The sequence below is a fragment of the Crocuta crocuta genome, unplaced genomic scaffold, assembly GCF_008692635.1.
Source record: "Crocuta crocuta isolate KB4526 unplaced genomic scaffold, BGI_CrCroc_1.0 scaffold277, whole genome shotgun sequence".
In the NCBI taxonomy this organism is placed as follows: Eukaryota; Metazoa; Chordata; class Mammalia; order Carnivora; family Hyaenidae; genus Crocuta; species Crocuta crocuta.
Window position 1 is genome coordinate 720,592 of NW_027531912.1, and position 12,042 is coordinate 732,633.

At 39.7% G+C, this 12,042-nt stretch overlaps 1 protein-coding gene across 4 annotated transcripts in view; it reads left to right on the forward strand.

The window, feature by feature from the left end:
• Positions 1 to 12,042, forward strand: part of CPAP (centrosome assembly and centriole elongation protein) — a 68,252-nt gene that overhangs the window by 43,999 nt on the left and 12,211 nt on the right. For all 4 annotated transcript variants that reach the window (XM_077774733.1, XM_077774732.1, XM_077774734.1 and 1 more), the window contains 2 exons: positions 1,916 to 2,158; positions 6,071 to 6,155. In XM_077774733.1, coding sequence (XP_077630859.1) covers positions 1,916 to 2,158; positions 6,071 to 6,155 — 328 coding nt within the window. The remainder of the gene's footprint in view (positions 1 to 1,915; positions 2,159 to 6,070; positions 6,156 to 12,042) is intronic.

Here is a 12,042-nt window from a genome sequence, read left to right on the forward strand (position 1 = left end):
ACAGTTCTCCCTGCAGTCTTGGGTTTCTTTGTGTCCAAGGACCCAGCACAGTACCTGACGAGGTATTTTAGAAATGGTAATTGCTGTTGAATTCTTTTTTAACTTTATTGAGGAGTAACTGAAAAATATGTGTATATATTTAAAATGTACAGTGTGATGATTTTATATGCATATACGTTGTGGAATAATTAGCAAGATCAAGATAATTAACACATCCGTCACCTTACATAGTTAACTCTGTGTGCGTGTGTGTGTGCGCGCGTGCGTGCTGAGAATGCTTAAGAATTGCTCTCAGCAATGACGTTGGCTCTCAGTGTACACAGAGTCACCGTGTTGTATTCTGCTCCTTAAAACATACTCCTCTTATAACTGAGGATTTGTGTCCTTTGACCTTGATCTCCTCATTTCTGTTTCCCCCAGCCTCTGGCAGCCACCACTCTGTTGTTGCTACGAAATTGATTTTTTTTCCTTTTTTTCCTCTAAGATTCTACATATATGTGATACTATACAGTGTTTGTCTTTCTCTGCTCAGCTTATTTGCCTAAATCCTTAACCTATTTAGACATATATGTTACCATGTTAGTATTAATAAATCTCTGCCTGCTGATAGCAATGCTTATCTTTTAGAAATTACACATTTATGGGGCGCCTGGGTGGCTTAGTCGGTTAAGCGTCCGACTTTCGCTTAGGTCATGATCTCGCGGTTCGTGGGTTCGAGCCCCGCGTCGGGCTCTGTGCTGACTGCCAGCTCAGAGCCTGGAGCCTGTTTCAGTCTGTGACTCCCTCTCTCTCTGACCCTCCCCTGCTCACGCTGTCTCTCTCTCTCTCTCTCTCCTAGAAATAAATAAAAAACATTTAAAACAAAAAAAAAATAAAATAAAATAAAATAAGTTTTAAAAAAAAAAAAAAAAGAAATTACACATTTATTAATTATACTCCACAATTTTATAAATATGGAGGCTGATGTTTAGGGAGGTTAATGACCTTGTTTCAAGAGCTTTCAAGGCACGTAACTGGGATTTGAGCCTTGATCTCACCTGAACCCAAAGTCCATGCTGTCTATGATGTGACCCCTCCCCCCACCCCCCAGTGTGCCAAGGGAGGTCCTTTGAGCCTGAGTCTCTTCCTGTCACCTGGCTGCTTTGTTGGCAGTTGTGAGGCTTACATGAGAGTGGATGGATATCAAGGTTTGCATGCATATTAACAAGCTCTTTAGGGCTCCTCTCTGCCTTCAGGCTCACATCAGGTGAGTCCTCAGGTGGTAGGCAATGAGATTTTGCTTCTGCCGGTTTGCCTTGCCTCAGCTCTCAGGCGCTCCCCATATCATGCACCCACATAAGCCCTGTAGGTGACGGATTTTTCCTTAGTTTTGACATTAGTCTTGAGTTTTATTTGTACAATTGCAAATTGCTTGTAGACATTTCTAGGAGTTTCTTCACAGATGTCATTTAGTCCATCTGAAACCAATCATTTTCTTAAAATCCACTTATAAGTTCCAAACAGAATCTGCTTTCAGGGCTGGTGACTTTGAATCTTTTATTCATCCCTTTACCTCAGCTCTTCCTTCATTTAGTCGTAAATTCCTATTAATTTTTTCTTTACCAAATAATCCCCCATTTATCTTTCTATTTCAGTTAATAGCTTAGTGTAGACCTTTGGTACCTCATGGCAGTGTTATTGCAGTGAACTCCTTAGTGGTGCCTTCTTCCTTCTGGAATCAGTTTTGTTGATGGTATGAGGTGAGTCTTTACTCTCAACTCCATTCCCTTTCTTGAAAAACTTGATGTTTTTGAAATGTGATTGACCAAGCCTTTCCTTTTCTGCTCTCTGTGCTAGGGCAGCACTTATGTTTTGATGATGTATCTCTTTTCTTCTATTGTGTTATTTTAATTCTAGTAATTTTTTTTTTTGAGAGGCTTTGAAACAGCAGATAGCAGATTTACAGGAAGATTTGAAAAGAAAGGAAGCAAAATGGTCAAGTACACATGGCCGTCTTAGAAGCCAAATAGAAATGTTGGTCAGAGAGAACACAGACCTCAGGGAAGAAATAAAAGTGATGGAAAGATTCCGATTAGACGCCTGGAAGAAAGCAGAAGCTACAGAGAGCAGCATCAGGATGGGTCCATGTGTGACTGCTACAAAAAAAGATGGGTCCATGGTAGGTGTGGAGCCAGTTTCATCATGTCAGGGAGATGTGAAATATTTGAGCCCTCAAATTTATAGAGCCGGAGCAGAGGAGGTGGGGAGGTGGTAGGGGACGTGATCAGAGATGTGGTGGAGGGAGGTGGGTACAGAGGTCATTAGGCCTTAGTCAATTCCTGTAAGCACTTGGGTATTTCCTCTGAGTGAGAAGGCGAGCTGTGGAGGGCTATGGTTGAAGAGGGAGCCTGATCCTTTATTTTAGTAAGTTCACTCTGTCTGCTCCTGACTGGAGACTGAATGGGGAGGAGAGGGGTATAGGCACAATTAGGAATACCAATTAGGAGATTTTACGGTAATTCACACCAGAGATGACAGGGGCTTAAGACTGTGCGAGTGGCAGTGGAGGGCTGAGAAGTGGACAGAATTTATTGATAAACTGGTTCTTGGGTGTAACAGCAAGGAAGGAGTCGAGAATGGCTTCCAGTGGGGTGCTTGGGTGGCTCCGTCAGTTCAGCATCCGGCCTCTGGTTTTGGCTCAGGTCATGATCTCACAGTTTTGTGAGTTTGAGCCCTGCATCGGGCTCTATGCTGACAGTGCGAAGCCTGCTTGGGACATACTCTCTATCTCTCTNAAGAATGGCTTCCAAGTTTAGTGTAGTGGTTTGGCATAATAGAGTTTCCATTTATTGTAAGAAACCACAAGAAAAGAGCATGTATTTCTTGGGAGCGTGGATATTAGGGTCTCGGGTTTAGATGGGGTTAGTTTGAAATGCCTGTTAGCCCTCAGGTAGAGATGTTAACTGGGCAGTTATGCACGTATTAGAAGGTCAGGTTGGAGCTAGAAGTTTAGGGGTCATCAGGATGTGTGGTAAAGCTTTGGGCTGGCAGAATTCACTGAGTGTGAAAGTGTGGGTAGTGAAGAGATCCACGTACTGAGCCAGAGTGTGAGAAGGTGGGGCGTGGGGGGGTGGGAGGGGAGAAAAGTTGTCAACCAGAGAGGATGGAGTGAAGGAGGCCAGTGTGCTGTCCTGAGAGCCAAGTAAAGATAGCAGTTCTCAGAGGAGAGAATGGCCAGTGATATGAAAGCTGCTGCTACGTCAGATGAGGGCTGAAAATTGGTCATTGGATTTACCATGTAGGAATGTGTGGAAGATAAAAGCCTGACTAGATAAGAGAGAATGAAAAGTTTCAGACAGAGAATAAGAACTTTGTGGAGACATTTTGCACTTAATGGAAAGAGAAGGGGTAGTGGCTGTAGGGAAAGTTGTTTGTTTTTAAATGGGAAAATTAAGAAGTGTTTCTCTATTGATAGAATTGATTCAGCAAAGAGGAAAATGCCAATGCAGGAGAAGGTGGGAGCATTGTTCACGCAGCATTCATAAATGAGAGAAGGGGGGATTTCGGGAATGGAGGGAGGGTCTGGCCTTGGCCAGAAGCATAGACAACATGTGGCTGGTAGCAGAAGGGTGCAGGCATGGACCCCAGGCTCAATGTGTGGCATCTCCTGGTAGGAAGCTCCCTCCTAATGCTAACATTGTCAGTGAAGTGGGAAGCTTGGTCACCAGCTGAGAGTGAAGAGGTAGGAGGTTTGGGGAGATGAGAGAAGGAGAGTGAAAAGCAAAGGGATTAAGGAAGTGTGGTCTGATTCCTGGGCTGCTTTGGGAGCCCATGTAGGTTAGAGATCATATATTCCAGATGAGAATCGTTTGCATTATTTTCTTGTTCAGCATTTTGGTTGTAAGGTGGTGGAGTTACATTTTAGAAGTGTGGGATCCAGGTGAATACCACAAAGTGAGTGAAAGGCATGGAAGTCAGCAGTATATGCAGCCAGAGTCACTGCAGTGAAGCCTTGTTTAAGCTGCATAAGGCTATAAGGTTTTGAGGGACATAGAAAATCTATATGGATCAATGAATTGTAGGACCCTGTATGTGGGCCTGTGAGCATTGGTGGAGTTTAGGGTATTAGAGGAATGAAATAGATACAGAGTGAGAAGAAAATGTGGTTTTCCCTACCTCCCCAAATCTTTTATTATAACAGCTTCCCCAAATAGAGACATTTGAAAGAAAAGTAGGATGAACATCTGAATAGTCCCCTAGATTCAATCATTGTTAACATTTAACCACTTGTGTATATGTGTTTTGCTGCACCGTTTGAAGCTAATTGCAGAAATCGTGACATCTTACCCCAGAATACTATAGCATTTTATTAAATGGCGTTGGCTTTTTGAGTAGACCAGGCTATTTTGTAGAATTCCCCACATTCTAGATTCAAAGGCGTTGAAATTGAGATTTTTACAGTTCTTGATAATTGCAGATATCGATGATGTCTAGTTGTAGAGTTTGTCCATTGGCGTGCATGGCTGAGGTAGGGTAGAGGCGGTTAGGAAACTGAAGCTAAGGCGCTGGAGGTGTCCCCTGGCCGGGTGAGTACTTGCTGACTGAGCTGTGGATGTGAGACACAGAACTGGTTAGGCAGGAGAGAGGTTTGGTTGGACTCAGGGATGGGGAGCAAGGAAGACCTACCTCTACCCTGCCTCTAAACCTAGGGATGTGAATTCTGAGGGTGTGAAACTTCCATCCCTAGGAGGAGGCAGTGGGGAGCCATCTCAGTGAGGAGCTAGGGCTCAAAGTGAGAGCAAGATGGTGAGGAAAGTGTTCACGAGGCTCAGAGTGAGAGCAAGATGGCGGGGGACGTGTTCACAGGAGAGGCAGAGATTTGGGGGTTTTGCAGATGTTGAGGAGTAACTGCCTTCTTTGGCTAATCTGGTAACAGTTATAGAATCCTTTGATGTTACCTGTTATGCCCTCACTTGAAGAATGAATATACAGTTGACCCTTGAGCAACATGGGTGTGAACTGTGTGGGTCCACTTGCACACAATTTTTTCAATAAATACAGTGTGGCACTGTAAATAGATTTTCTCTTACGTATGATTTTTTTTTAAGTTTTTAAAGTTTTAAAAACTTTTATTTATTTTTTAAACATTTTATTTATTTTTGAGAGAGCGCAAGCAGGGGTAGGACAGACAGAGAGGGGGACAGAGGATTTGAAGGGCTCAGCACTGACAACTGTGAGACTGACGTGGGGCTTCAACCCATGAACCGGGAGATCATTATCTGAGCCGAAGTTGGAGGCTTGACCGACTGAGCCACTCAGGTGCCCCCCGAATGATTTTCTTAATAACATTTTCTTTTCTCTAGCTTACTTTATTGCAAGAATACAATACATAGGGGCACTTGGGTGGCTCACTCAGTTAAGCATCTGACTCTTGATCTCAGGTCATGAGTTCAAGCCCCACATTGGGTTCCATACTGGATATGGCGCCTACTTAAAAAAAAAAAAAAAAAGAATATGGTATATACTACATATGACATACAAAATATGTGCTAATCTGCTGTTTCTATTGTTAGTAAGGCTTGTAGTCAACATTCAGCTATTAGTTGTCAAATTTTGAGGGAGTTGGAAGTTATACATGGATTTTTGTTGTTTAGGGCCATCTGTATTTCCAAAGATGGGTGTGTGTTGTGTGTATAGTTCATTCCTAACAGCTTGGTTTTTTGTTTGTTTGTTTGTTTTTTAATTTGTTTTTGAGAGACAGTGCAAGCAGGGGAGGGTTCAGAGAGAGACGGAGATACAGAATCCGAAGACAGGCTCCAGGCTCTGAGCTGTCAGCACAGAGCCTGACGCAGGTCTCAAAACCACAAACCACAAGGTGATGACCTGAGTCGAAGTTGGACGCTTAACTGACTGAGCCACCCAGGTGCCCCTCTAATAGCATGTTCACTCTGACCTGTAGTGATGATAAATGAAAGCAACATAAACAAACAGACTTAAGCCATTCTCCTTGCAAGCTGAGTTTTAGTTTCACTGATTGTACTAATATGTGGACTAGCACTAATTTTATATTCAAAATTATCTCCTACTATAGAATTCATCAGTTCGATTACAAAAGAGTCAAATTTCTTCAGGAACCCAGGTAGAAAAATACAAGAAAAACCATTTGCCGACACAAGGTAAGAAGTTGCATGATACTTATATAAAATATTTCAGGAATTTATAGAGAACTTACACCTAATATAAGAAGTAAAACGTAAAATATCATTGAAGCCCCTATGTATTCTCTCCAACTTACTTCCACCCTGACAACATTCCTTTGCTTGTTTTTCATTCTTTTACTACATTGTGTCCATAAATTAATATAGTGTTTTTCTGTGTATCTCTCTACAATTTGCTTTTTTCTCTCAATATTTTGAAACCCACATTAATACATATAAAACTCTAGTTTATTGATTTTAATAGCTATATAGATTCCATGTATATTTGCTACAATTAAGTTTTCCTTTCAGTGGAGTTCATGTTTTCACCCAGTTTGTCAATAGAATGAATATGGCTGCAGAACATATCTGTCATGGGAGTTTCTCCAGAATACATTTCAAGAGTAGGATACTGGGTCAGACCAGCTTTGTGCTACTGCAGGAGATTTTCCCTTTGCTCTGCAAAGTGGTTTTGCCAGGGTTTTTTTTTGTTTTTGTTTTTGTTTTTTCCCCATCAACAGAATATGCTTTTTATGCTTACAACCCTTGACCTGGTCAGACTTTAAGATTGTGGCCAGTCAGATGGGCATGAAATGGTGGGTTAGTATAATTTTAATATGCATTTCTCTGATTTCTTGGTAAGGCCATGTGAGCATCTTTTTGTATATTTAATTGGCATTTGGGTTTCCTCTTTTGTTTATTGCCTGTTCATTTCTTTTGCCCATTTAAAATTTTTTAGGGAGAGGCTTCTCTTTATTGAAGTTATTCTGCATACTAATCCTTTGGCAGTTACAAGCACTGCCAAGATCTTTTCCCAGTCTGGGTTTAGCTTTTCGGTTTGTGTTTTTTATATACATGTTTTTCCTTTTAATACGGAATTTATCAATCTTTTTTTATGACTTTAAGAAATCCTTCTCAATCCTTAGTTCACAAATGTATTATTTTCTGTCTTTAACTTTTGTTTTCACAATCAGATTTTTAATCTACCTGGAATTTTTAGAAATTATTTTCATGAATTGAATTTATAAAAGTAGATACAAATTATGCAGCTTGATGGTTAGAAAGGAAATAATTGGATGAGTTCTAGCAAGATAAGGAGAGTAGCAGCACCCCAGAGCTGTCCCCTCCATGATTGTATTATGTTGCCTATCTTTGTAGTTTCTACTCTTACAGGTGCAGCCCTAAAAAAGTGCTTTGTTTTTGAACTTTCTGATTAGTTATATTGTATGTATCCTGTTGTCTTCTTTTACTGTATATTGAGAGTCATACTGATCTGCAACTCTAGTTCACTACTTTTCACTATAAGGCAATTTGAATGTTTATGAATATATTATAATTGACCTGTTGATGGTTAAATTTTTTTTTAAGTTTGGGATGTTCAACAATGAAGCTGTGAACATTTTTAAACATCTCTGGTTACAAACATTCATTTCTCTAGGGCACGTACTGCAGTTACTGGGTAATCAGTAAGAATATCTTTAACACTCACAGATTTTGCCAAGATATTTTCCAAAGTGATTTTACTGTGTAACCCTCAAGGTAATGTGAGTGCTTGCATTGCTCCACACCTTGTTGATACTTGGTATTGTCAGACTTCAGTTTTTTGCCATCTGGTATGGATGAAAACTATGTCATCATGGTTTTGATTTGCATTACCGGGATTACTAAATATGTTAAATACCATTGCCTATGCTTATTACCTATTTAGATTCCCTCTTGGAGAAAAACTGGTCAGGTCTTTTACTCATTCTGTGGTGTTGTCTTTTTCTTTATTGGTTTGTGGGGGATTTCCTCTGTTGTAATCTTGTAAGAGTTATACACATTGCAAATATCTTCTTCCAGTCTGTGGCCTGCATTTTTACTCCTTATGTTATCTTTTGAGGAACCAAGACTTTCTTTTTGTTGTTAAAAATGTATTTGATAATTGACATTGTATAATTTTAAGATATATAATAATGTTGATATAAGTATTTCTATATTATGATTGCCAGTGTAGTGATAATTAGCACCTCTATCATATCACATAATTATACCTTAAAAATTTTTTCTTAATGTTTGTTTATTTTTGAGAGATAAAGCATGAGTAGGGGATGGCCAGAGAGAGAGAGGGAGACACAGAATCCAAAGCAGGCTCCAGGCCCTTTGCTGTCAGCACAGAGCCCGATGTGGGGCTCGAATCCACCAACCGTGAGATCATGACCTGAGCCCAAGTCGGAAACTTAACTGACTGAGCCACCCAGGCGTGCCTTATTATTGTATCTTTTTTTTTTTTTTAATGTTTTATTTATTGCTAGGAGAGAGAGAGAGAGAGACAGCGTGAGCAGGGGAGGGTCAGAGAGAGAGGGAGTCACAGACTGAAACAGGCTCCAGGCTCTGAGCTGGCAGTCAGCACAGAGCCCGACGCGGGGCTCGAACCCACGAACCGTGAGATCATGACCTAAGCGAAAGTTGGACGCTTAACCGACTAAGCCACCCAGGCGCCCCGCCCCTGTATCTTTTTAATGGTTGAAGAATTTAAGATCTATTTGCTTAGCAAAATTGTTGATTGTAATACAATATTATCTATTTCACTATACTGTTCTTTAGTCTCTAGGACTTATTTAGTACTTATTGCAGGTTTGTACCCTTAAACATCATCTGCCCTTTTCCCCAAACTCCCACTCCCTGGTAACCAGTTTCACTCTCTTTTTACAAGTTTGGCTTCTTTAGATTCCACTTATAAGTGATATCATACAGTATTTGTCTTTCTCTGACTTATCTCACTTAGCATAATGTCCCCAAGGTCCATCCATGTTGTTGCAAAAAGCAGTATGTCCTTCTTCCTCATGGCAAAATAATATTCTATTGTGTATATATATCACATCTTTATCTATTCATACGTTGATGGGCACTTAAGTTGCTTCCATATCTTGGCTATTGTGAGTAATGCCGCAGTGAATATGGGCTTCAATATCCTGTTCTCGTTTCCTCTGGGTATGTACTCAGAAGTGGAATTGCTGGATCATATGGTAGGTCTATTTTTAATTTTTTGAGGAACTTCCATATTATTTACCATAGTGGATAAACCAGTGTACATGACCAACAGTGCATAAGGATTTCCTTTTCTTCACATCCTTGCCAGCACTTGTTATCTCTTGTCTTCTTGATGATAGCTTTTCTGGCAAGTGTGAAGTAATATCTTGTGGTTTCGATTTGCAGTTCCTAGATGATTAGTGATGTTGAGAATCTTTTCATGTACTGCTGGCCATTCACATGTCTCCTTTGGAAAAATGCTTATTTAATTCCTTTGTCCATTTTTCAGTTATTTTTATTTTGCTATTGAGTTATAGGAGTTCTTTCTGTATTTTGGATGTTACCTCTGCAAAAGTTTTCTCCCATTCTGTATGTTGCCTTTTCATTATGTCAGTTGTTTCTTTTGTTGTGCAGAAGCTTTTGATTTTTGATTTGTTGATTTTTGCTTTTGTTGCTTGTGCCTTTAGTGTTATATCCAAGAAATCATTGCCAAGACCAATGTCAAGGAGCTACTTCCCTCTTTTCTTCTAGAAGTTTTATGGTATCTGGTTTTATGTTTACGTCTTTAATCCATTTCAGATTAATTTTATGAGTGGTCTAAAATAGAGATCCAATTTTACTTTTTTGCATGTGTTCAGTTTTCACAGCATCATTTGTTGAAGAGACTATCCTTTCCTTGTTGAGGGTTCTTGGCTCCTTTGTTGAATATTAACTGATTGTGTATATGAAGGTTCAATTCTGGGCTTTCTAGTCTGTTCCATGGGTCTGTGTGTCCTTTTTTATGCTGTACCATACTGCTTTAATTACTCTAGTTTTGCAGTATGGTTTGAAATCATGAATTGTGATGCCTCCAGCTTTGTTTTTTCTTAGGATTGCTTTGGCTATTTGGGGTCTTTTGTGGTTCTATACAAATTTTAGGATTCTTTGTTGTGTGAAAAATGTCTTTGGTATTTTGATGGGATTGCATTGAATCTGTAGATAGCTTTGGGTAGTATGAACATTTTAATTCTTCCCAGGAGCATAATGTATCTTTCCATTTATTTGTGGCATCTTCAGTTTCTTTTATCAGTCTTACAGTTTTCAGAGTCTAAGTCTTTCACCTCCATGGTTAAATTTATTCCTAGATATTTTATTCTTGTTGATGTATTTGTAACATAAAATTGTTTTCTTAATTTCTCTTTCTGATAGCTTGTTATTAGTTAATAGAAATTCAGCTTGTTTCTTTAATTTTTATATTCTACAGCTTTTATTAGTTCTATAAGTTTATTTCATTAGTTCTAATAGATTTTTTGGTTGGGTCTTTAGGATTTTCTGTATTTGGTATGTCATCTGCAAAGAGTGAAAGTTTTGCTTCTATCCAAATTGGATAAGTTTGGATGCTTTTAATTTCTTTTTCTTGCCTATTGGCTGTGGCTAGGACTTCCAATTTTATGTTGAATGAAAGTGGTAAAAGTAGGCATCTTTGTCCTGTTTGTAATCTCAGAATTTAGCTTTTAGCTTTTCACCACTGAGTGATAGTTAATGTTCTTTTCCTTTAACCTTTATACGATAGTTAAGTGAGTAATACAGCATCCTTTTGTAGAATTGGAGTTTTCTATATTTGATTATAAATTTTTGGGGGCGCCTGGGTGGCTCAGTCGGTTAAGCGTCCGACTTCGGCTCAGGTCATGATCTCACGGTTTGTGGGTTCGAGCCCCACGCTGGGCTCTGTGCTGACAGCTCAGAGCCTGGAGCCTGCTTCAGATTCTGTATCTCCCTCTCTCTCTGACCCTTCCCTGCTCGCTCGCTCGATCGATCGCTCGCTCTCTCTCAGAAATAAAGAAAACATTAAAAATTTTTTTAAAACAATAAATTTTCCATTTTTACCATTGTGTTGTTTGCTTTTACATGTTTTCACACTGCTGATTGGCATCTTTTTGTTTCAGCTTGAAGAGTTGTTTTCAGCATTTCTTGTACAGCAAGTGATTAAACTCCCTCTGCTTTTGTTTATCTGAGAAAGTCTGTATTTCTCCTTCATATCTGAAGGATAACTTTACTGGACATAATATTCTTGGCTGGCAATTTTATCCTTCCTCACTCTGAATATATCGTTCCACTGTCTCCTGGTCTGTAGAGTTTCTGCTGAGAAATCCACTGATAGCCTCATTTGGTTTGGTTTGCGTTTTTTTTGGTAGGTTACCTTTTTTTTTCTTCTTCCCTTGGCTGCCTTTAAGATTACTTATGATTAAGTTTTGACAGTTTCATTATATCTTGGAGAAGGTCTTGCATGAAGTTCATAGGGTGTCCTATTAGATTCATGGACTTTGTTTGCTCAAGTCCTTACCCAGGTTTGAGAGGTTCTCAGCTATGATTTATTTTATTTTTAAAAGTTTATTCATTTATTATTTCTGAGAGAGAGAGAGCAAGCGAGCATGTGCGCAGAAGTGGGGGAGGGCCACAGAGAGAGGGAGACTCAGAATCCAAGGCAGGCTTCAGCTCTGTGCTGACAGCTCAGAGCCTGATGCAGGGCTTGAATTCATGAACCATGAGATCATGACCTGAACCAAGGTCGGATGTTTAACTGACTGACCACACAGGCGTCCCTCAGCTATGATTTCTTTACTCTCTGTCCCTTTTCCTCTCTTCTTCTGGAACCTAATTCTTCACATATTTGGCCTTGTGGTGGAATCTCATAGCTCTTGTTGGCTTTCTTCACTCTTTCTTAATCTAGTTCCTATTCCTTTTCTAACTGTATTATTTCTGTATTCCTCTTCTCCAAGGCACTTCTTTCTCTTCCATGTGTTCTGCTCTGCTATGGATGCTCTCTACTGCATCTTCATCTCATTCATTGAATTCTTCAGTCCAGGATTTGTTT